Consider the following 27,872-nt stretch of genomic DNA (forward strand, 5'->3'; position numbering starts at 1 on the left):
CACTATCTAACAACCTCGTTGAATTCATTAGTCCATTACTTTTGAATATAAAAAACCCGAGTATATATATATATATATATATATATATATATATATATAAAGTGAGAATGTGTGTGTGTGTGTGTGTGTGTGTGTGTGAGGATACTTCTCAACCTATATACTCAACGAATTTTTTATCTACAGACTTGTAATTTGGTGTATGGTGTATTTAGACATGTGAAAAACTTTTTAATCGGTTTTCATCCGGAAAAAAAGGGGCTGCTAAGGGGCCAAAATTGAAAAATTGGTATTTTTGGGGGTCATCGAATTTTTTTCTTTTTGTCAACTGTTACACGAGGTTTGAAAACACTTTTTAAAGATCGTGTCAAGTTGGGCTAATGGTTATTGTACTTGACTCACTGTCTTAAGACAAAATTTTAAAAATTAAAAAAAATATATTATTGTAATATATATATATATATATATATATATATATATATATATATATATATATATATATATATATAGGGGGATGTAAAAATTCTTTTTACCCAACTCATTATATAAACAAAGAAAATTTCTCCAGGAAAATGCCTACTTCGGACTATTACCTTGTGATATGGATTACTCAAAATACAGATTGGATCCAATTACCACACTGCTATCAAAGACATTCACTTCGGATTTTACCATGCAATTTTGATGTGAATTTTTATATCCTTTTCATTAACTTACTCTATTACATTTAAATACTTAAACAACTTTTAATTGTGGTTTTCCATGTCTCACTGACTTTAGCAAATAAGGTGTAAACCATTATAATTATTTGCTAATATTTTCTCCTCTGAAGAGATGGTAGACATCGAAATCCTATAGGATAAGGAGTGATAATATTTTAAATGTATTCTTTGTCTTATATAGAATAAGAAAAATCTTTTGATATGAAATTTAACCATTTCACGTCATAAATTTTAAAATTTATTGAATGACTAAAATTTTATAAATATATATATATATATATATATATATATATTTACAGTTGTTATATTTAAATTTCATTCAGAAAAATAGAATTTTTTAAAGCAAAAATTTATTATTTGAACAAAGAATACAATATTTAAAGTAATTTCCTTAATCCATGAATTCTATATCTCCCTCCCTGCCCCGCACGCGATACTAACATAAATTCCATTTCGACTTTCTTTCTTTCCTTTCTCCCTTTTAATTAACCATTCACTCAGAATATAAACAAGATTTTTTAATTTTCCCCTTCATTTTTGATCCCCTGACAAAAGGAGGGCGGACCTGTAAATTCACCCTTGTCCGTTCGTCCGTTTGAACTTTTCTCAATAATTACGCCGTGGAAATTTTTTGAAATTTTGCACAAACATTAAACATGATATGAGTAAAAACTAACCGAACGGATTTTCCGGGAAAACTCTGGTTGCACCCCTAGGGGTGCCTTTCGGGTTAAAATGGCTAAAATTGACGCTTTTGTGCTTACTAAAAAAAAATTAATGCCTTGGATTTTTTTATAAAACTTTCTGAAAAGTTGTAACTAACTGATTTCTATATAATTTTGTTTGTCTATACTTCGCGATAACTCTTGGGTGTGCCCCAGAGGCTCTGTTAGGGCTAATAAAAACACTCCATTTTTGGGACTATTTTATTATATTTGTCCAAAATTTTCTGTGTATGTCTATTTAGCAGTTTTGCATGGTGCTGAACTCAAATTTAAATATGTAGCGGCCTTGGGGACTTTGGGCTCTAAATGGGAGAGGTGCAAATGATAGACCTAATCATTTCTTTTCTTGCATGGTGCAGAACTCAAATTTACATATGTTAAGGCCTAAAACTGCACCGTTTGTTCATTTTCACCAGGATTTGACGTCCTCTGGGGACTTTTGGGGCTAAATGGGGAGGGAGGGCAAATGCTGAACTTAGTCATTTTTATGCCTCGTTCATTGTGCACTCATGGGGGACGATGCATGCTTCACTTGTTTTTTTTTTGTTTTTAACTTACCGTTTATTTTTTTAAATCTATTTTTTATTTTTTATTTTAAATCCAATCTTAAAATAACAGATTTAACCTGTTGTAAATTCCCAATTTTCTTGATTTTATCATGATATTTTAGTTAATTGGAATATCCATATTTGATTAGTCGGATTTTACGTTATAAAAGAGAACATCTTTTTACGGATCTTACACCTAAAAATCTAAAATTCTCCATTCTCAAAGGATCATTCCCTGTTACTCTGGATACTCTATCGAACAGAATTGATATTTACTTTCAATGGCAAAATCTTCAACCAATTTGGAACCTAACAACATCGTCCCATTCTATTCAAGATTACTATTCGATTTGGATACCAAAATTTCATATCCTTCTTTTTGTTTCAACCCTTATTTTCTTTCTCTATGTTCCTTACAAAGATTTAATCTTTAATATATTTTCAATGTATGTGCTGAAAGCAAAATTATATCAAACCAGATTTAATATTTTGCTAATGACTTTTCCTCTGAGGAGATGAGCCTACATCGAAAATCCATGGATTAGGTAAATTACTTTGGATATTGTATTCTTTGTTCAAATAATAAATTTTAGTTTTGAAAAAATATTTTCTGAATGAAATTTAAATGTATAAAACTATAAATTTTTATTTTGCTCTATCTAGTATATTGAGCAATTTTATTTTAGTGGGATTGTCTTATATAAAAACATTACCTTTCATATTTTGTAAGACTTGATAGCACAAGATTCATCGATCTGTGATCGAATTCAGCTCATTATTCTGATCTTCTATTTTTATACATCCTTCATTGGATCGTATCCTTCTTTGGTGTTATTCAGACGTTTCATATTCATTTATTGTGTTACCCAAACTTTTGTTCGATTAATTATTCTACTTCGTATTTATTTATTTATATTTTACTTGGAAGCCACGACTTATCAAGGCCCAAAAGCCACTCGAGGATGATGATTATATGGCTTGTATCCAAAATTATGATACAACAGTGCATAACTTCTTGTATTTAATTTTGAACCTAAGTACGAAACTTTCAGAAGAGTATTTTTTTTTTAATTTTTATTCTTATGCTTTTGCGAACTTTAAAAGATTTCCATTTTGCTTTCATCATATCCTTTTTATTCCAATAAAAAAAAGAAATCTTCAACATATTTTTGTCTCTGATGAGTTGTTTGGTGGATTTTTGCTATTCAACGAAACACATGTAAGACGTACTACATTAACATATGAATAAAATACTATGAGTGTGAAATAATGTGTAAGAGAACACTTCTCAACCTATATACTCAACAAATTTTAATCTACAGACTTGAAATTTGGTATATAGAGTATTCAGACATGTGGGGAACTTTTTGATCAGTTTTCAACAAAAAAAAAAGGGCTACTGAATGGTCAAAATTGAAAAATTGATAAGTTGGAGTCATTGGATTTTTATATTTGCTAACTGTTTCATGAATGCGCATGCGTGAATAGTTCACATTACAGATTACTTATGTTGAGTGGTTTAAAAACACGTTGTAAAGATTGTGTCATGCTGGTCTAATGGTTATGGTACTTGACTCACTGTCTTTAGTTTGTGGTTTTGATCTCAACTCGTGTTTTTTTTCTTTACTTTTTACTTACGAGAAGTTCAGAAAAACACATGTCTAAGATTCTGTAGTAATTAAAATATAATATTTGTACATATTTTATGACCGGTCAATGCCGGGCAGCCTGCTACTATATATATACATAATCTCTCTCTCTCTCTCTCTCTCTCTCTCTATATATATATATATATATATATATATATATATATATATATATATATATATATATGATTTTCAGAGAGATTGTATAATAAATTCCACAGCCAAACAACGCCGCAGCTCACAAGAGCCATGACAGCCAACGAACCGGAAGTCCAAGACTCGAGTTTCGCCCTCATTTGGGCTCATCAGTTAGACACATCCGCACTCAGGATTCGAAACCCGAGCCTCTTGCATGCGAGGCAAGCACTCTACCAACTGAGAAAACGCCCCGCATACAAGAATTTCTATTAACCAACACAGATCAAGTAAACCGCCTCGAAATCCGACCGTGAAATGAAACCACTAAGTGGGTGTCTAACTGATGAGCCCAAATGAGGACGAAACTCGAGTCTTGGACTTCCGGTTCGTTGGCTGTCATGGCTCTTGTGAGCTGCGGCGTTGTTTGGCTGTGGAATTTATTATATATATATATATATATATATATATATATATATATATATATAAAATTTATTTATACAAACATTGATGGCTACATATGTGCATACATGTTTTTGTAATCACCTGTTATTGGGGAGATTACGTCTTCAGGCCAAGAATTACACTCGAAAACTCTTGGCCTGAAGACGTAATTTCCCCAATAATGGGTGATTACAGAAACATGTATGCACATATGTAGCCATTAATGTTTGTATAAATAAATTTAATATACCTACTCTGTTTACTCATTGAGCACTTTTTGGTAGGCACATGTTGTTTCATTAGATGTACTTCTTGGAAACTAAGCTCTACTGCCATAATATATATATATATATATATATATATATGTATATATATATATATATATATATATAATTATTTACTAATATATATATGTGTGTGTGTGTGTGTGTGTGTGTGTGATAGGACAATTCCAACATTTCTCCTGATTCTGTTTTAAATTTCCGATTCCGATATAATTACCGATACCGATTCTATTCAATTCTCTTAATGTTTAACAATAGAACTGTTTATTTACTTCTTTTTTTTTTTTTTGTGATGGGGGTCGGATTATAATTAATGATCATGTTGAAAAAATACATTTCTGGAGAGTAAGCTCTATAGATTTTAATTTTACTGGCAATCTATGAATATTTATCATTTTATCACTTAAAGCAGCAACGGAAAATCAAGTCTTAAACAAAAACAAAGAAAAAAACAATGGAAAGAATCGTTTTAGGCATCTGAAAATATGCACAAAATTTTCCGAGTCCGATACCTCCTTAAATTCTGATTTTCTCTATTTCTGATTCCGATTCTGATTAATCATCCCACCATTAATATATATATATATATATATATATATATATATATATATATATATATATATATATATATATATATATATATATATATATATATTCTCACGAGTATGAAACGCGAAATATTCTGTGTAGCTTAATTGCCATATATATTTTTATAACTTACTACCTAGCTCTACCTATGTATTGAACACTGTTAAAGTAAATACTGAAAATTTACGGATAAAATTATATTTTCGTATATTAATTTATGTAGTTAAATGAAGTAGTCATATATATATATATATATATATATATATATATATATATATATATATATATATTCTCACGAGTATGAAACGCGAAATATTCTGTGTAGCTTAATTGCCATATATATTTTTATAACTTACTACCTAGCTCTACCTATGTATTGAACACTGTTAAAGTAAATACTGAAAATTTACGGATAAAATTATATTTTCGTATATTAATTTATGTAGTTAAATGAAGTAGTCATATATATATATATATATATATATATATATATATAGTGTTCCTGTCTGTTTGTTTGCTTGTTTACAATTTGATTAATATATACAAAAGTTTACTTACTTTACTCTTTGATTTATTTCTATATATAGTATGGTTCTTGCAAAATATACAATTAAGAGATCATGCCATTTGCATATTACATTAAGGAAAATCGATTTTATTAAATCGCGGTATCTTAATTAATGTTTTTAGTGAGAGAATTGTTTCACGTATTCTATTTAAAATTGTTATTTAATAAATTTTAAACACCCAGCGTCGTTTAACCTCTAAAAAAAAATTAAGACCTACTTTTTTTTAGGCCTAATACGTTCAAACAGTCTTTATAAATAGTATGAAAGAAGAAAATTTGAAAAAAACAAAAAAAAAAAAAGAAAATTAACAGTTTAGCGTGGGGGATCACTTTTTTATATAAATTTAACATAAAATGAGCACCCACTTTTTGGCCACAAAGCATTCAACGAGACATGTCATCTCTCGCATTTTTTCTTTGGTGGTGGTTGTGGTGGGGGCGGGAATTACATTTGAAACATAAAATAACGATAAATTTAATTGATTTTTATGAGACCATTCTGTACTTTCACCTAACAATTTTATAAACAAAACGAACCCCAAAATATGACAAATTCAATTTTATTTTGGAGGGGGAGGATTACACCAGAAACATAAAATGACGAAAAATTTCATTTAATTGTTTTTTGGAATTAATTTTTGGTAGATGTTCATTTTTTTTTTTAGGGTTCTGTCTACTTGGCTAAATTTTTTTTTTTTTTTTTTTTTTTCAAATTGAACGGGCATTCGCTGCTATTTTTATTGAAACAAAAGTTGTAATGATTTATTTTTGATGATCATTTATATATATATATATATATATATATATATATGTACATCCTCTCATTAATGGGCAGTGTAAGTGTATGTTTCACTAAACTTTAAAAAGGACAAGTCTTTTAACTTGCATAATCTCTAAACTCATTTACAACATAACTTCTAAGAATTCATAAGAATGGAATTTCAGGAATTGTTTTATCATTCCACCTACGCAAGATGCAAAAGTTCCTCGTCATTTATAGGATAGGCACTTCTTTTGCCAGCTGCATCCTGTACCGCAGGAGGTAGTAGGGTAGATTCCTGTCAGAAGAAGTTGTCATACTACTGTCCCATCGACGAAATGTTGCATCCCTCTGCCTTTTCTACAAGTATTTTAGTGGTGAATGCTCTGACGAACTGCAATCACTTGTGCCCCCACGACGTGTGCACCCTCGACAAACCCGACAGGCTGCTAAATCCCACCCCCACACTGTAGATATCCCTAGATGTAAAAGATCTTTTTACTCCAATAGTTTCTTCCCCAGAACCGCTAGACTCTGGAATTCCATTCCAGGTCCCTGCTTCCCCAACAGTACTGACGTGCAGAAGTTCAAGTGTAACGTGAACCGACACCTTGCTGCCCAAAATCCCTACATAGTACCCCAGTAGTTGTTGCCCCTGATAGTAGCCCCCTACACCAAAGTGGCAATTTGCCTTGTTTGGGGTGAAAATGTAATAAAAAAAAAAAAAATAAAAACAAAAAAGAGCATACCTGGCACAGTAGGAGTAGGTTTCGTTCCTTATGGGCACGGAAATGACTCTGCCGATTTGTATGCAATTTCAAAATAAGGTACTTTATGTGCCTGGCAGTGTTCTTAGATAGGTTTTGTATCAGAATGTCTTCGATAAGTATCGATAATCAAAATAAGTCGATGAAAGAAAGAACAGGCGATTTTGACCAAAGTTAACACCTTACACAGCCTAACACCACAAATGAATTTGAGAAGTTTTATTACCTATTATAACTATTATTATTTATGTTGAAATGCCGAACAGACAAATCCAACAGTGGGTTCTTTGATATGACAGGGGTGCGTTCAAAATTAATGTTTCTGTTTAGAGAACACTTGAAACATGATACTTGACGTTTTGTATCCCTACCTAAAGCAGGCAATCAATCGATTTGATTAAAAAAAAAAAAATGGGCGATTTCACTGATTTCGATGACAATAAAAATATGGGAGTGTAGTGCATTCGATGATCATCATTCAATCTCGGGCAATGTCGGGTCTCCCTGCTACTTCATTTAATCACATAAATTAATATACGAAAATATAATTTTATGCATAATTTTTTAGTATTTACTTCAACAGTGCTCAATATATAGGTAGAGCTAGGTAGTAAATTATAAACTAGAAAGTTGATTAGCTAACTAAAAATCCAATAGCACGTGTGTATATAAAAGCATTCGATAACAACTCTTTGCATAAGCTTGACGAATTCTCACGAGAATGAAACGCGGAATATTCTGTGTAGCTTAAATGCCAGATATATTTTATTACTTACTATATATATATATATATATATATATATATATATATATAGTGACCACCCAACCTATTCATTGTTGTGATCCTTCATTTTTCTATATGTCCACGGGTACAAATCCCCTGATCAAGAGTCTCAATGAATTCCCCTTTCTTTTAACCCCTTCCCCCTTCTCCCCCCCCCTCTTACTCCTTTTCCTGCTAAAGACGATCACATTAAACTTCCTAAACATCCCTTTTCAATCGCAGAAATCTTCTTCACAAAAGAAGGAGAAAAAATAAAATCATAAAAGTAACCTCAGATATTTTTATGGGAAAATACTACCCGCCCCCACCCTTCCCTTTCCCCTTCCCTATCGTCGCTAAAAAAAAAAAAAATACTTAACTGACCCTATAAAAAAAAAAAAAGAAGGAAAAAAAGGCCACCCGGCAACATTCCTGGATAGACCTTCACCGTGTAGCAAAAATGCAAAGAAAAAATCACTCCCAACCGTTTTTTTTTTTTTTTCATGAGTTTTTCCCTTCGTGTACATTCTTTTACTCGACTGATTAATATAACTCTCTCATTCTCCGTCCGTTTTTTTCTTCTTTTATTTTTGCTTTTACATAGGAGTCTCCACTTATCAAGACCCGGAAGCCATTCAAGGATAAAAATTAATGAGTTTACAGTAATCAGTGGGACAATGTCATACTAATCGTTAGAAGTGTAAATTTGATGAATTGTATTACTTAAGGGGAACAGCTTATCAAGAATTTGTTTACATTGGACTTGAAGACGGCCATATTGTAGTCAGATGGAAAGCAGGCAAACGGAAGAGAGTTCCACAGGCGTGCAGTTCTAAGAAAGAAACTTTGTTCATGGAATCTGCGATTAGATTTAGGTACAGATAAAGAGTAGGGAAAATTATTGATAGCGTTTTCAGCTAGACGAGTGTTTTTCATGAAAGTTTGGCAAGGGGGGGGACCAGATATTAGAGCTCAGACAAGCACTTCCCATGAAAGTGAGACATGCGGGGAGGCATGTGAAGCTTCCTCCTTGTGCATGGTGATGGGTGCTCAACTGAAGCAGGTAATCCATCGATTTGATTGAAAAATGGACGATTTCACCGATTTTGATGACAATGAAAATATGGGAGTGTGAATCATTCAATCCCAGGAAATGTCGTTCCTCCCTGCTAGTATCGGATAAAATTTTGAGCCAGCAACTTGCGCGTACTAACAGCGCCAATTTAAATTTAAAATCTTTTTAATTTTTCTAAACACTTAAAACTGAAACTGGTTTAATTAGTTATCGTTATTAAAGTATTATGTTCACATAATAAACTTTATTTCATTCCAACATCTGTATATCTTTTCTTTTTTTTTTTTTATTACTGAAAATTTCGAAAACTGATCGGATCTTTTTTTTTTTAATTATCCGGAATAAGAGAGATGAATCAAGAAATCCATATGCATCCGGTTTCAGTTTTTGCACCAAGGGAAATCTCCAGGTATTGAGTTTCCACTTTAATTGTCTGGCAAAAAAATATCCAATTTTCGCTCATCAATCATCCTTGGAGATTATCTCAACATTTTATTAAAAAAAATGTTTTAATTCATCGTAAACAAGGTATAATAATCACACTGATATACCGGTTCCTATTAGATCAGTAAAACAACGTTGAGCCTGGTCAGTGCTAAAATGAGTGACCATTTGGTAATACTAGGTGTTGATATGCTTTGAAACCTGGAGAAGGATGAGTGCCGCCAGGCTATTCTTGTCCAAGACATACTATATGAAATAATGTAGTGCCTTCAGTTATGTATTTGCTGCGACCTGCATTGTCGAAATGCGTTTGTCCAGTATATATAATTGTTAACATCTACTTTTGTTGCTGGTCCAAGATATATACACACAAACAGCGAGTAAAACACAACACAGTTGATCTATAAAAAAAATATATTGTTTTTATTTCATGCTGACAAATAAACTTTTGATTATAAATTTTTTTACCGGTGTTTTGACGTTTCTGAAAGGCGCGTGAAGGAGGGGCATGTAGTCATGTTGGATGTCAGGCAGTGAATATTGCCAGCACCCTTAAAATGCATCACTAGATTGCCACGAATAATAGGGACGTGCCCAAGGTGATAAAAAAAAATGGTTGTGGTTTTGGTATGGTTTCAAGTGAGAGCCACATCATACCACCTCACATCTTCAAAGTTGGCTTGAAAGTCAGCATCAAAGTGTACCGGGATGTGCTGAAGAGTGTGGTAATCCCTTAGTGCAATCAGGTGGCTGCTAGCAGACCTTGGTAGCAGGATTTGGCGCCATCCCACAAGTCCAACTTGGCTTCAGAAGGGGTGCTACAACTTTGTACCCTTCTCTCACTGCCCCCTCCTCCCTCAACCTGAACCCGCTGGACTACTTTGTTTGGTCATATGTTGAGAACATCACCAACATGACCTCCCACAACACCAAAGCCAGCCTGATCGCTGCCATCTGCAGAGTTTCTGCCAGCACTTGTGGAAAAGGCAAGTTCCCAGTTCTGGACTCGCATGGAGGCGGTGATTGAGGCTGAAGGCGGCTACATTGAATAGGTGTCAGCTCTACATGAAATCAAGTTATCGGGATTGATTTTTCAATAAATATGCAATATGGAAAAGTGATGCTCAGATAAGACAGTGACCCATCCTTATTACTGAGAGGGTTCCACCAAGTTAAAAAAAAAAAAAAAATGTGAACACTCTGATCTCGATATACTGAAAACGAGGCTTATTTTTCTTTTAAAAGGCGGGAATTCCCACAATATCAGAAAGAGGACACACAATGTCTTTTTCAATCACTTCTCTTTCTGGTATGTCACAGCCATGAGGAAATAGTCTGACCTATGCACCCCCTTCGTTTCGGAATGCAATGACGTGGAACAGTCAGGAAGAACAAATTATTTGATAAAATTTGATTCTTTTTGTACTTGTACTAGTGAGGAGGAGGAGGAGGAGGAGGGGGGTTAGGGTTAGGTTAATATGATATTTTCATTTATCCAGATTTCATATATATTATTATAGAGTCGTGATTTCAAAAGTAAAAAAAAAAATGTATTTAGGTGCCATTAGTTAGAATCGAAACCAAATCTCCAACCACATCTCTCTTGAGTTGATATTGTTGAATACCAGTGGCAAGTGGAGTGTGTGTGTGTGTGTGTGTGTATATATATATATATATATATATATATATATATATATATATATATATATAGAGAGAGAGAGAGAGAGAGAGAGAGAGAGAGAGAGAGAGATGTTATTTGTTTTTGGGATACGTTTTGAATGAATTCAATTATTTACAAAAGTGCATTTTTTACCTAAATGCGAGTTGGGAATAATTTCCCCTTTAACCAATTAGGTACCCCCATACGAAGAACGGCATATATATTGTTTTTAAAATATGATTATCCACTGACACGTGTTTCGTCGTCTACAACTCATCAAATATATATATATATATATATATATATATATATAGGTAGAAAGCTTTGAGAAGGAGTTTACTAATATAGGCAAAAGCAAACTCCAAACCAAATATAGATATTGCCATTTATATAGTAATTCCAACCAAATGATATTTTCTCCGGCCAACATGGAAGTATAAAATTTGGCTGTCTTCAATATTTTAAACCCTTGTTTCTGACTGTTTCTTGGATTATTCAGACGCGCACCTGTTGTTGTTTTTGTTTTTTCACCTACAACTAATAACCTCCATTACAATGGACCTTTCTTTACATACGTTTGGTTGTTTTTTGTTTTAATGTTGAACTCTGAATCAAATATATACCTATGGATCTATATACGTACATGCGTGCTCTTATATATATATATGTATATGTACCAATTGATTATATAGCTATATGCATCTAATTGCCTTTTTCCTCAAAATATTTCTGAAAGAAGTCTTTGCATGAATTGTTTCCCAATTTATATTTTTCATATTTCTTATTTTTTATGACTAAAAGTAATAAAGTTTTTAGTTTCATCTCCTGCAATAACCAGCAAATGCATAGAGATGCTAATATCCAGCATCCCTATCTGATTATTTTGCTAACAGTTTTCCCTCTGATGAGAAGAATAAGTATCCTTTGAAACTCTGCGGATTAAGGATTACCTAAAAAAAAACAGTTTGGGAGCATCCTGCCGAATAATAAAAACTAATTGTAAACTTCTATTACTTCTTGCCTTGGGTGTTATTCTGCCAACGTTTTTGCCAATATAACTTCTGGCCTTCTCCAGGCATATTTTGTCAAATTCAGGAATCTTCATGTGGAACTCTGACCCCTGGTGCAATGGATAAAAGTGAAAAATAATAATTAGTTCTCACTTAGAGTCTCATGGAGATTGACGGTTCAATCCTCAATGCAGGCTATACTAAGAATACAATTATGAATTACTTATGACTTCTATCTGGTCATGGCTGACAAAACGAGAATAAGATACCCACATGAATGAAATGTAATAAGATAAATACTGGTATAATTAACAAAAAGTGTATCAGCAAACGCATTTTACAGAAGTATACGTCATGATTCTGGAGCCATAGCTGTCCATGAATCGTTTCAATGTTTATATATAACTGTATTGTCTTTGGTTAAGTCCATTTATTCTTGAAATCAGTGGATCAGCTTACTCCACAACATTTTTGAGCCTCATGTCGTGTATCAAGCAAGGTTCTGTATGAGATGGGGGAGGGTTGCATATATGATTTGTATTTATTGATGTGTATATATATATATTTACGTGTCTACATATGAATGTGCCAATAGATAGTCTGAACAGAACAGATAAAAATTTAACAAAAGGGACGAATAACAGTCTTTGAGGTTTTACACTGGCGAATGGGAAAACTATCCGGTGCATCTTGGGTTGATTTTGATTTGATGGATCCTCAGAAAAGCTGCAAATGAACATCCATACAACCCAAAGTCTTGGTGGTATTTACAGCAGCTTTATTTTGGATGTTTCCCCCCATTGGAAAGCTGGTCTTATTTTTTTGCTATCGATATTTTCCCCTACTTGGAGGCCTTATGTTCCATGAGCCGTTTTTCTCCCTCTGACTACCGATTGGATCTGCTCTTTCTGTCTCTAAACTCTTGACTGACTGATACATATATTACCAAGCTCTCTCATTACGTCACTAACTCCACGTGACCAAAGACACAAATCGGATGATCTACCTCCATCCTGTATTTTGTTTATATTCTACCATTCTTTTTCATCAAGTTAACATTTTTGTTAATGCTAGTTATGAAAACTAACATTCCTTCCTATTAAAACATTTTAACATAAATAATTTTATCTGTAAATATTTATTTCACTATAATAACATTCTTTCTGACATTTTATTTTTACAAATATTAATCACGATCATATTAATCGTCGACCAGCACACTTTTCAGCATTGCCCGGTTAATATCTAACAATACCATTGCAATCCAGTTCTTTCGGTGTTGCCTGACCAATATCTAACATTAGGAGACAAATGATCAACACAGACTTGGTTAGAAGGAAAGTGTAGTATCTGTTCTGTCTGTTCTGACCCTACACTACATCTTTAATGTCCTCTGTCAGTGAAAGAGAAATCAGTTTAGACCGAGACAATTTTTATTTTATTCTTGTTCCCATCGAGAGTGCCTCTTTTGAGAGAACCGGTTGGATGTAACTCTGCCCTCACAGACACGCAAGTAAACACACATTCCACAGTGGCTCCATCTGGAGGGGGTCCCCAAATTTTATTAGCCTAGGGGTCCCACAAAAGATCGTAATCAAACCTTGTCCCGTTTTACCATGTAACATTTTATTAGAAACCATCACAAAATATTACCTCACGTGACCCACAGGAGTTTCGACTAACTCACGCACACACACACACACACACACACACACACACACACACACACACACACACACACACACACACACACACACACACAAAGCAAGACATATCGATTTGAAAATCTTAAAAGTTTTATTACGAACTAGGTACTTGACTTAAACTGACTTTATGGTTTTATTTTATTTGCTTGTATTTAAAGGTCATAAAAACATGTTCGTTATCAAATCCACCTGAGTCGATTAATTAGTTTAGGAGTGAATCCTATAGATAGAAATTTATAAACGTACACACCTAGTACAGAGTGGAACAATAAAATTGTTACCCTAGAAAAGACATGATTCCATTTCCATTTGATGAAAACCGGTTTTACTTTTTTGTTGCAGACTATCTTCTAGTTGGCCAAGAGCGATAGAAGCCTTCTATCATGTCTGAAAGTGACAGAATGGTCAATGAGTGAGATCGGAGATGTGCTGTTGTACAACTCATGTTCTCTACCGATCCAAGTTATAACAACAGGACCATTGCCAGCACCATCAAAATGCAAATCTGGGCGGTTCAACACTTGAGAGCACAGCTCAACAAAGTTTCCGGTTATGGTCTTTGGTATCGTTTCAAGTGTGGGCCACATCGTGATCCCCTGCTGCAATCAAGTGGCCGCTGGCAGACCCTGGGTGTGGCAGCAAGACTCAATGCTTTCCCACAAGTCCAAAGAGTCATACATCGAAACATCACCAACATGACCTCCCACAACACCAAAGCCAGCAAGTTATAACAACAGGGCCATTGCCAGCATCCTCAAAAATGCATCGCTGGATTGCCACGAATAACAGGTATGTGCCCAGGGTGATGAAAACAAAGTTTCCGGTCACGGTTATGGTCTTTGGTGTAGTTTCAATTGAGGGCCACATCGTGTAACCTCACATCTTCGAAGTCGGCTTGAAAGTTAACATTAAAGTGTACCTGGATGTGCTGAAGAGTGTGGTGATCTCCGATCTTGCTCGTTGAACATTGTGCCACTTTCAGATATAATAGAAGACTCCTATCGCTGTCGGGATTTGTACACAACTTGCCAACTAGTAGATGGTCTGTAACAAAAATGAAAATCGGTGTTCATCAAAAGGAAATGGAATCATGTCGTCTTTTCTAGGGCGACAATTTTATCATTCTATTCTGTAATAGTTCTTCAATCTACAAAAATATGTTTTTTGGGTTTTTTTTTTAAACAAAATTAATTTTTATCAGGGTGAGGCTCGAATCATGCAGGTGTTCAAATAGTCATATATTTTGTAAGTGTCAAGTATTTCGGTTCAAGCAGCTGCCAGAGTGCGTTTCTAGGACACAAATCATGTGAAAGCAAGAGAGATACCATCAATTAGATTTGTGACAGCAATTAACAAATTATCAAAATTATATGCGAATAAGAACTCGGGCTGTTGTAAAATCGATCGGTTTCAAATTCATCCTGAAGCACTTGCCATTTAGACACACTGAGGACCTGTGATACAGCTGGAACGTTCTCGTTAATATGTTAATCCGTTGCAAGGAACATAACGTCGGTTTTTAATATAGGGAAAATCCTATTCCTCTCTAAAAGTTTTGTATCTGAAACCAAAAAAAAAAAATTATTATCCTTACAAAAAAAAAAAATTATCCCTACAAAAAAAAAATGATTATCCCTACGAAAACAAAATTATTATCCTTACAAAAAAAAAAAATATTATCCTTACAAAAAAAGAAAAAAAATTTATTATTGCTACAAAAAAAAAATTATTATCCCTACAAAAAAAAAATTATTATCCCTACAAAAAAAAAATTTATTATCTCTACAAAAAAAAAAAATTTATTATCCCTACAAAAAAAAAATTATTATCCCTACAAAAAAAAATTATCGTCCCTACAAAAAAAATTTATTATCCCTACAAAAAAAAATTATTATCCCTGCAAAAAAAAATTTATTATCTCTACAAAAAAAAAAATTTATTATCTCTACAAAAAAAAAATTTATTATCCCTACAAAAAAAAAAAAAATTTATTATCCCTACTAAAAAAAAATTTATCATCCCTACTAAAAAAAAAAAATTATTATCCCTACAAAAAAAAAATAATAATATGACTATATTAGGTAGAGAGCATGCATTGTACAGCGGCGCATCTCACATCTCGCGCATTAAAAATTGTGTCGCTTTCAGACATGAGTGTAGTGCTCGGCCGTCGGATGTTGATAATGATCAATTTGGAATAAAACTGTTGAGTTGTTTTCTTTAAGGCGGCAAATGTAAAATAATTATCCCTCGTTTGTTTATTAAAAGTTAATTTTAATACCGCGATTTTCTACATTGCTACAGCCTTCTTATGCACTTATATACTTTTATTTCCTCAAGTGGCTTTAATTATACAAATTGTAGGTAAGTTAGAAAGCAATGAAAAAGTATGCGGATGAGGGTTACAGCATGTATATGCTCTATATTAGAACAGAACATATTAGGTTGACAAGAAAGTTATTGCGGAATTTTCCATTTCGATTTCAAATAGGTTTTCGTTATAATAACTTTACTTTATTTAATAATTTTAAAGAGGGTTTTCCCCTCTATTTGATCGTTTAAATTACAATCATTTTAAAACCATTATGTCTTCTTTTCAGAATATTGAATACAAGATGGGTATAAAAGCAAATTCGCACAATTTTATTATTTCTATTGAAGCTAGGCCGAAAGACTGCTGAAACAGCTTGCGATATCAACGAAGTCTTTGGCTCAGGAACCACTACTGAACGCACAGCACAATAGGGGTTTTAGACATTTTGTGGTGGCGACGAGTGTCTTGAAAATGATGAGTGTAGTGGTTGGTCATCGCATGTTGACAAAGATCAATTAAGAACCTTAGTCAAAACCAATCCATGCACAACTGTTCGAGAACTTGTTTCTGAATTAGATGTAACGTATACAATGATTTCCAACTATTTGAGAGATTGGTAAAAGAAAAAAAACTTGATAAATGGCTGCTGATTGATCATAGACTATTTGATCAAGATGGGCATCAAGAATCTTCCTCGCCCTCCTTAGAGTCCAGACCTTGTTCCCTGTGACTTTTGGTTATTCCCTAAGCTCAAGGAAAACCTTAGAGGCTGTCGTTATGAGGCAATTGAAAGAATGAAAGAGGCTGCAACGAGGGTCATTGACGTGCTCATGCAAGAGGACCTCTATGGATCCATCCAGGAGTTTTTAGAACGGTGTAGCATGTGTATTGCAGCCGGAGGAGATTACTTTGAAGGGGACTAGAGTTTCATGTGTGTACTATCAATAAAAGTATCCATACGAAAAAAAAAAATCCGAAAACTTATTGAAGGCCCCTCGTATGCCTTCATGAAGAAAAGGATAAAATTTAACAAAGAAAAAAAAATTATCTTCATTTTCATATCTGCATATTCCCTCAGGTAAAATGAAAAATTTTCTTTATTGATCTTTATTGCAGCAAAAGAAAAGGTATTAAATAGGTTTCTTTTTTCTTTTGTGAGTAAGGGATTTCTTGGGGGATAATTTCTTTGGAATTAAGGAGACATGCTGAGAAAGAGCTGAGCAACAGGAACCAGGGTGGGATCAGATTGTCCTGCTTATAAAAAGCAGGAAATTATCAAGCTTTGTTGAGCTCTTTTTTTTCCCAGATGTATTTTTCATTTCAGCCAATATACATTAATAGTGTACACCCTCCACTAAAAATAATGAATAAAAAAAAAAAAAGAAATAATAATAATATTAACGTCTGACTCTGTGAAGTTTAAAGAAAAACAAGAAGAAAGACAGAAAACGTCTTAATATGGTAATAATTTAGGATGGCTCAAATGATTAAATATTTCCATTTACCAAGCGTTCAATTTAATTAATTTGGCAAAAAATAAAACAATTCTGATTCAATTGCCATGTAGAGAAAGAACATGGTTCAAATCCATCTAGAATTCTTGCATTGCGGGTTCATTTATCATCTTTCTTGATTGAAAGTATATTCCAAGGTCCAGAGATTCTGATAGAGAAAACAGCTCTTCTCTGATTCAATTAAAATCGACAATAAAATAATTTCTTGGATATTTGGAAAAAATAAATAAATAAATAAATAAATAAATGAATAAAAGAGGCATGTTTCAGTTGTTATATAAGGAAGTGGGGGTTAAAATTTACACAGAAGAGAACATAGTAGCCTAGCACCTGTCGAAATTCACCTTTACAGCTACATTCATAATGATCGGTTAATCAGTTTAGGAGTGAATTATTTATTTTAATGTATTAATAAATGTAAGAGCAGAGTTTATAAATGTACAATTACTTTTAAAAGAACAGTGCCCATTGTACTGTAGACATATAATAAGCTCAATAGGTATATGTGTTCTAGAGCTATATTAATATTGAGTAAACAAAATAATACATGCGATGCTGTTTGTGTAAACAAATTAAGCTTAGATATTTGGACAGTGTCAAAACACTGTTAATTCACTGCCCACATAGCAGCAGCCAAATAGCGCAATGATTAGAAGCTCCGACTGTCATTTAGGTGGTCGGGTTTTGATCTGGGCTTGAAGTAGTTGCTTATCTAGCCACACTAATGAGCTGTGAAATATCGAAACAGTACTCTATATGGATGAGTATATATATATATATATATGTATGTATATATATATGACTACATTTAATCACATAAATTAATATACTAAAATATAATTTTATGCGTAAATTTTCAATATTTAGTTCAACAGTGCTCAAGACATAGGTAGAGCTAGGGAGTAAGTATGGAAGGAGTAAACATAAGGTCAACTGTACCTTTGTCTTGAAAGTGCCCCCCATTGGCTGATTAGGATGGGTCCGGTGGAAACTAGGAAGCTGATCAGCTAACTAAAAATTCAATAGCATGTGCGTATATAAAAACGCACGGTAACCACAACTCTTTGCATAAGCCTGACGAATTCTACCAAGAATGAAACACAGAATATTCTGTGTAGCTTAATTGCCATATATATTTTTATAACTTACTATATATATATATATATATATATATATATATACGTTCTTAACTTATATATCTGGTGTTCATGACCAAAAATGCACCAAATATTGTTTTTTTCTTTTTTTTTTTTTTTTTTTTTTTTTACAAAGGTATCACCACATTATCAAGGCCCAGAGGCCACTCAAGGATAAGGGTTAAAGAGTGTACAGTAGAAATTGGTCAATATAGTAATCATTAGTAATGAAAATTTGGTAAATTTAATAACTTATATGGAACGGCTCATCAAGAACTTATTTACTTTAGACTTGAACACAACCATATTGTAGTCAGCCGGAAAGCAGGAAAACGGAAGACAATTCCATAGGCGTGCAGTTCTAAGAAAGAAGCTTTGTTCATGGAATCTACGTTTAGGTTTAGGCACAGATAAAGAGTGGGGGAAATTATTGATAGTGTTTACAGCTAGACGAGTGTTTCTTGTGAAAGTTTGGCGAGGGGGGGACCATAGATTGAAGCTCAGTTGAACACTTTCCATGAAAATAACGATACATCAGAGACAAACTCGCAACATCTCTTCTGTGAGATAGAGGTTGCAAAGAGGAGAAAAGGACATCTCCTACGAGGCTAGGAAGTCTATTTTCCCTTTGCAAAACTCAATCATGTTCTGCAAAGTCAAAAACAAAAACAACAATTTTGGTCAACAAAAACAAGCAAACCAAACCAAACACCATGAATAACTATTTGAAAATATAAAGAAGTTGAAGCATAAAATCTTTTTCCAAAATTACTGGATTCGATATTAAATAACCTGAAAAGGGTTGATACGCCATAAAATAAAAACAACAGCCCACCTTTTCCCCTTTTATTTTTCCCTTTTCTCTTCCTCCCTCCCCCATTTCCCGACTAACTTAAACTGTACCAAACATTAATACTATAAGCCTTTTCCCTCTCCCACTACAAACTCATTCATGTTCTGCAGGACAAGAAACAAAACAAAAAAAAAAAAATCAAACAAAACAACCAAACCAACACGTAATGTACTTGAAATAACCCTTATCCCTGAGTGGCTCCCGGGTCTTGATAAGTGGTGATCACTGTAAAAAAAAACAAAAACAAAAAAAAACACTACAAACTAGCGATTAAAAATACAAAGAGCTTGAAAAAAAAAAAAAGAAAAGCCTTCTACAAAACAACCAAACCAAACTGCATTCATAAATATTTGAAGATATAAAGAATTTGAAGCATAAAAACTTTTTTCACAAATTACTGGATTCGGCATTAAAAACCCGAAACCTGGTTGATATGCTGTAAAACAAAAACAACCAACTGGCCTAATTTTTGCAATTACACAAGGATCTACAATTCCCTGTACTTCAAGGTAATGAAACTTTTGGAACTTCTAAACAACCTCAGTAGCTTCATTTTAATACATTCCCTGTTCCCTGCTAAAGCAGCCACTTCAATGTTGGTCAAATATGTCATGTTTGATTGGATTGGTTTGTCTGCTTTATAGCAGAGGCTCCAACAACTGGCTTAACCTCTTCTCTCTGCTGGACATAAGCCAGGCTTATCTGCAAAGCTACATGGTAAGCCTTCTCCTTTGGTTTCTTCCCTGGCGATGGTATCACAACCACACCCGTATACCTGCTTCACATTTTTCAAATATAAAAGACCAATGAGTCAATCATTGATTTTTACCGGAGGGGGTGCGAATGGTGTTGGGAGGGGGTAGGCTGCTCGAAGCTTGTTAGTCCAGCATCATGAAAAGCCGAATTGGACGGATTTGGTTCTATTAGCATTGCAATCCAGCTTGCAACACTAATGCAAACTCAAACATGGTTTCATTTAATTATTATTTCTTTTATTTTTTATTATTCATTTATTTTATGCTTCCATTTTCTTTTTCTTTATCGAAAACTAATAAAAAAAATAAAATTAATAATAATAATAATAATAATAATAATAATAATAATAATAATAATAATAATAATAATCTATATACTGTTTATCTTACTCTGTTTGTCTGTTCCATTTTTGGTCCACCGTCTTACTCAGATTTGGACCTTAGAATTCACCCTCGTCCGCTTGTTCCCAAAATTCGCAATTACATTTTTCTGAAATTTTGCATGAAGTTACAACTACTTAAGGGAGGAAATGTAACATTCTTGGGTTTTTTTATAAAAATCCTGGTTGCATCCCCAGAAGGTCAAAAGGGGTCAAAATGGCCAAAAATAGCACTTTTCAGAACATACCATCTTTTCTGACCATTAGATTTTGCTGAAAATTACTCAAAAGCAAGACCACATGTATATACATCTGGAAACGTAATGTTGGACCATGGGAAAATTCTGGGGCTTCAGCCCCAAGGTGTTTTAGGGGTGGAAGAACACCTTTTGGGGCTAATTTTTATTTTTCTCTTAAAATTCAAGGCATTAGTCAAGGGGCGATATAGTTTTTGGTTTGTTTTCTTAGAAACTACTGGGCCTATTTGTCTGAAATTTTGTATTGTCCTTTGCTATTATAAAGTGCAGAAAAGTAAGTATTATGGTACCCATTCGATGGATTGTTAGAGATTAATAGGGATTAGTATTTAATGCAAAAATGAGCACAAATTTAATCATATTTAACCGTCAATTTGGCATAAAGCATTCAAAATCAACGGGCAAAAGAATCTAATATATATATATATAGGAGGGACGTGCAATAAGTAATGCCCCTGACCCACTTCCCATAGCAGTAGAGCAACGAAACTTGGCACAGTTATTAGTCTTTCTCTACATAGGAACCACCCAGAGTTATGCATTTCTCCCATTGTTTGATGCAGCTCTGGAGACCGTTTTTGTAGAACACCCATGGTTGGTCCTCCAACTACGACGTGACTTCAGAAATCAACGCTGCATCATCTGGGAAACGCTTTTCAGTCGATGTAACCTCCGACCTTCTTCAGGTGCATAAGTCACCAATATTTGATATAGATAAAGGGGTAATTCTATACTTCCGAGGTTTCGTATTTATAACAAATTTTGTTATGAATAATTTAGAAACAATATCTCCTAGTATCAGTTTAATTTTTATTGATTTTATTTTAATTTTACTTTCAACTGAAACCTACGTGTGAAACCTCGGAAGTATAAAGTTAATCCTGTACCAATATCAAACATGGCGACTTATGCACCAAAACGTTGTGCAAGATGAGAAAGTTCATCTTAGTAGGCCAAAATAATAGAAACAATCATTCCTCATTTCAAAAAATGCAGAACTGTGTCGGATATATACCAGAGAGTCAAAAGAATGAAAAGAATATTCTGTTGTCACAACCCTAGTAATAACACAAATTTCCAAACATTCCGACTCGTCACATTTTTTTTTGTTCTTTGTAACAAAAGATTTGATTATTGGAAAACTTTATTAACATTTTCTATTCGTCAACTGTGACTGCTTGGTTTTTTTTTTCTTTTTTCTTTTTGTCCATTAATTTTATTGTAATCAAATAATATAATTAAACAGCAACAAATATTGGAAAAATGTTAGAGATCAATACTTCGATCATGCTACACTATAGAATTACTTTGTTACTTTTTGCAAAACTTAAAAGATTGTTGATGATCAATAAGTCGGAAGATTAATAAACGAAAAACCAATTTTTTGATATTTAATTAATTTCTTTGTGAATACATTTTACTCAGTAACATTACGTGTAGTCTTTGTATTATTTGCATTCTTTATTTGCATATTTTCACAACGTTCCGGTCGATGTAACCTCCGACCTTCTTTAGATGTATCTTATCAAACTTGTAGATCTGCACGGAACTTCAAACGGAACCCTTCTATTGAATTCACAGTGGTGATAAAAATAAAGAGGTCCATTCGAAATTCCATGCAGATTCACAGAAGATGTCATAGTTCGACAGAGAGATTCCCGAGTTTGATAAGATACCCCTAATGAAGGAAACTGACTGAGACGTTGTTAAAAATGACACTCCAAATGAGAACAGTAATCTGAAGCATCCAAATTATCTAAACAGTCAATCCTCATCTCAAAAATTCAGGAACATAATGTTAGTGATAGGACAATTCCAATATTTTTGCTCGATTCCGATACAATTTCCGATTCTGATTCTTAATAAATCTCTAAATATTTAACTGCTCTTGTGCAGTTCTAGGAGGTCCACATTTTCATGCTTTGTCTTAGTTTATTGTTAATTTACTGAAGCGCCCCTATGGGGAATGCTGACGGTGCTGCTCTTGCACTTTATGCAGGCTGGAGCTCTTCCTCCAGGGTGTTGGTTCTTCAATCTCACTTTCCAACCCTTGTGTCACATCTTCCTGCCACACTAGAGGGGGGGGCGGCCTTGCTTAATTGTAAAATACCCTTAAATACATTTTAATTAATGCAGTTTCTGTATTCATCATTACAGAGCCAATTTATATATATATATATATATAGTACTGATTCCAAAAAGTTTTAAAAAATAACTTAGGTACCATCAACTTTAATCAAAACCAAAACGTTTAGCATTCGACTCATATTCTCTACCATTTGAGCTATCGACAGATAGATGAGAAAGATTAAAAATTAAACCACTTTACACTATGAATGAATTTGCGCATGCATAAAATTAATAGAAATATTTCGGTAAGTTGAAATGAACATTTTGCATTTCAACTTGTTAACATATTTCTATTTATGTTATTCGTCCATTCAAAGATTTTACTCGTATAAACAATTCTTGGTGTATGATTACTATTTCCTGTTAATTTCAGTGTTATGTGACCAGTTGTTTAAGAGTTTATCGGTTAAATATTTTCAAACACACATACATACATTTACTGTTTTATTTATATAGATTACATTGTACAGTGCTGATAACTATTAATGAATAACAATAACCTCCAGATTTTAGGTTTTGAGAAGGAGGGTAGGGTAGTATCTGTTTTGCAGTCATAATACTATACCCCCAAGGGATTACCTTCTCATTTTCTTTTTGTGAGAGTAATAATGTACTAACAAAAATATGCAACCGGAAGTTACATATTTTTTATCTCATCCAAGAAATATCGTTTGCTTGTAATGTTCATACACTGTTTCTTGCTGACATATTTAACATTTAGAGGTCATCTGTCGCTTTTTTAATAACTATGATAACATGGATTTTTTGTTTCTTTTAATATTGTCTGTAGATTAACAACAACCATAAGTTTTGATAGTTTATTTACATTAAACTCTACAGTGTTAATATTAATACTAATCAGATAATTATTAATAACTATGATGATACAGGCTATACAAATACAGTGATGATCATATTTATTGGCACGGTAAAATAAAAGTTAAATTTTGTCTAATAAATTCTAAAAAAGGGATTAAATTAAAGAAAATAACAAAGTATATTATGTATTTTTAACTGGCCTTTCCGATGCAGAAATCGGATTTTAGAAAAAATAAATAACAAAGGAACAACAAACATAATTGCAAAAAACCCTTGTTCAAAATTATTGGCACGGCTTTGTTTTTCTTTTAGTATCAGTATAATATCAATCAATTTCCGGTTTACGTGCTTTCTGAACTTTTTTATAGCCATATTATGCTTGTTTAACGCTAATTCAGTGAATAATTTTTTTCAGATAATTTTTAGATAGCGATTTATTTAAACTATTATAAGTGACTAAATTATAATTTTCAATCGCCATGGTTAAAACTAAGGAACACAGCGAAGACGTCAGGAAGCTTGTTGTAGCATGCCATACCAATGGGGAGGGCTATGATAAGATTTCAAAGAAGCTAAACCTTCCCAAATCCACTGTTAGAGCCATAATAAAAAAGTTCAAATCGCAAGGCCACGTTATGAGTTTAGAGGGTAGAGGGAGAAAAAGGATTCTTTCCCCAAGAGATGAACGGAAAATTGTTCGACAAGTAAAACAAAACCCAAGGATCTCTGTTGGGGAGATTGTTGATGAACAGAGCACCTCTGGAGTGAATGTATCTCGACATACAGTTGGTAGAGTTTTGAAGAGAGCTGGTTTAAAAGCATGTCGTCCGAGAAAGACTCCCTTATTGAAGCCTATGCACCTGAAAGCAAGGCTAGCCTTTGCAAAACGTCATATTGATAAAGATGTTGCATTCTGGAAACGTGTTCTATGGACTGACGAAACGAAAATAGAGTTATTTGGCCATAATAAAGTGTCTTATATTTACAGAAAATCTGGCGAAGCTTTCCTGCCTAAGAACACCATACCCACAGTGAAGCACGGTGGAGGCAGTTTGATGTTTTGGGGATCCTTTGCTGCCTCTGGATCAGGGCGACTTGTTAAGGTCACAGGTAGCATAAAAAAGGAAAATTATGTTAAAATATTGGATGAAAACCTGAAAGACTCTGCTAAAGAGCTCTCACTTGGTCGTCGTTGGTGGTTCATGCAAGATAATGACCCAAAGCATTCGGCTAAACTGACTAAGAAATGGCTTGAGGACAATCATATTAATGTTTTGGAGTGGCCATCACAAAGCCCAGACCTTAATCCAATTGAAAATTTATGGAGAACATTAGAATTGAGGGTAATGCAAAGGAAGCCTAAGAATCTTATTCAATTGGAGGATTATTGTCAGGAAGAGTGGGCTAAAATTACTACTGAAGAGTGCAACAACTTGGTTGTAAACTATGAAAAGCGACTGAGGAAGGTAATCAAGGCCAAAGGCTATACAATTGATTATTAAATAAATCGTGCCAATAATTTTGAACAAGGGTTTTTTTGCAATTATGTTTGTTGTTCCTTTGTTATTTATTTTTTCTAAAATCCGATTGCTGCATCGGAAAGGCCAGTTAAAAATACATAATATACTTTGTTATTTTCTTTAATTTAATCCCTTTTTTAGAATTTATTAGACAAAATTTAACTTTTATTTTACCGTGCCAATAAATATGATCATCACTGTATATATAAAAGATTGAAATTTAGATCAAGATCGTTTTTGAAATTCAAGGCAGTTTGTTTTGACAGGATGTGACTTATGTAAATTGGTAGTTAAATATTTTAATGAAACATTTGGCTTTATTGCTTGTATAAAACAACAAAAACACTTTTTGATATATATTTTTGGTTGTAGCGTTTACAGATTGTTTCTTATCTACATATTTAACATTTAAAAACCCGTAACCAAAGCAGTGGATAAAACAGACTATTCTGAAGAACACACATCATAATAGTATTTATAGAAAAGACTGGGACTAGCAACATCACACCTGTGAGAGAGGAGTTGCAGAGAAGAAAAAAAGGGCAGAAGGACTTAATCTTTCCAGGATTACATTTTTTTGGAGAGGGGGGTATCTGCTTTGTGGTCATATTACTATCCTCCCAGGTATTATCTTCTCCCTTTTCTGTTTGGTGGTGGTGATTGGGGTTAACATAGTAGCAAAGGTATGCAACCAGAGGTCACATATTTTGACCTCATTGAAGAAATAACGTCAGGTAGCATATATCGTTTCTTGCCAACATATTTAACATTTAAAATGTTTTGATTGTTCTTCTCGGTAATCTTTGTCCTCTTTACTCGCTCCCCTCCTCCACGCCACGTCATGGCGTTATCTGTCACTGTCTAGATTTTATTACTGTTTTTATGATTAAATATGTCAACTGATGTAAGTAAAACCATTTTTTTTCTTTGTCTTTTCCAGGTCATGACAACATGTACACCAACTGGAGGTGCGCAGGAGGTATGTCAACATTTGCTTCATTTCACATGCATGCAATGTCCAATTCTTACTTATCTTTCTTTTAATATATATATATATATATATATATATATATATATATATATATATATATATATATATATATATGGGTTATCTTAACGATTACCGTTTCTACTTCACTTCCGGTTGTTCCTTTTTTGTTTTACAACGAAGTCACCACTTACCAACGTCCTAAGGACACTCGAGGATAAGAGTTAATGAGTGTAAGGTGGTCACTGAAACAACAGCTTGGTGATGGTTAGTGGTGCAAATTCGGTAGAGTTTAATTATTTAAAGGGATGGATCAACGAGAATTTGTTTACATTGGGCTTGAAGACGGCCATGTTGTAATCAGCTGTGAAGCGCAGGCCAGCAGAACAGAGTTCCACAAGCAGGCAGTTCTGGAAAAGAAGCTTTGTTCGTGGAATTTGCGTTTAGATTTAGGCATAAGTGTGCGAAATTGTTGGTTGTGGTTGTAGCTAGACGGGTGCATTTTGTGAAAGTTTATCAGAGAGGATGGATCATAGATTGAAGCTCAGGCGAGCACTTGCCATTAAAATAACGATAGAGCAAAGACAAGCTTTGTTCTTAATTAATTTATTTATTGTATTTTTTATTTATTAATTTGTTAGGTGAAAGTACAGTATAGATAAAGGAAGCCTCTCCCCTCCACATGTAAAGAAGGACTGTTCTAAATAATAATGTTATTATTTAGAAACAAACATTCTTAATATGGTAGGCACCGCCAAAACTGGGGGGGGGGGCAGGTAAGTACTTTTTGATGGACTGTCTTTTTAAAAATCTACCAAAAATCAAGTAATTATCCGATCAATACGAAATTTTCAGTGATTATTAAGAGAAGAATGAACTTTATAACAGTGTACTTATTTTTCATAAACGATATTTATTTTTATGTTTTTTTGCTTACAACCCCCCCCCTTGTTTTGAGGGGGTACAAATATGCTTAAAATAATCATCTGAAACTGAACACAAGATATTGTGTTGTTGTAAGGGACATAATTATAGATTAAAAAAAAAAAAAAATTGCTTGCATTCCTTATTTTGACGTCTGAATATCAGAACTTCGATTGTGTTTAATTATCCCGCTTTTGAGTTTTGAAGTGTGAAATTCGGTGAATATGTTAAGTAAAATAATTAATTTAAGTTAAGCAAAACAAAAAAAAATAAAAAAATTTAATATTTATACGAAAAAAGCCATTTTAAAATCTTTGATAAATAAATTAACAATTTTTTTTAGCGAGCCGAATAATGCATGACCGTTACTAAACAGGGCATGCTTTGAAGAATCGATACAAAAAAAAAATTTGATAAATATTGTGCCCTTTGTGTTAAAA

General features: G+C 33.4%; 1 protein-coding gene across 40 annotated transcripts in view; it reads left to right on the forward strand.

Moving 5' to 3' along the window:
• The window catches only part of LOC145291925 (tensin-3-like), a 1,436,242-nt gene that overhangs the window by 862,882 nt on the left and 545,488 nt on the right, over positions 1-27,872 (forward strand). For all 40 annotated transcript variants that reach the window (XM_080137783.1, XM_080137795.1, XM_080137791.1 and 37 more), the window contains one exon: positions 26,461-26,499. In XM_080137783.1, coding sequence (XP_079993909.1) covers positions 26,461-26,499 — 39 coding nt within the window. The remainder of the gene's footprint in view (positions 1-26,460; positions 26,500-27,872) is intronic.

Source organism: Euprymna scolopes, chromosome 13 (assembly GCF_053919585.1).
Source record: "Euprymna scolopes isolate OS-2025 chromosome 13, ASM5391958v1, whole genome shotgun sequence".
NCBI classification, from domain to species: Eukaryota; Metazoa; Mollusca; class Cephalopoda; order Sepiida; family Sepiolidae; genus Euprymna; species Euprymna scolopes.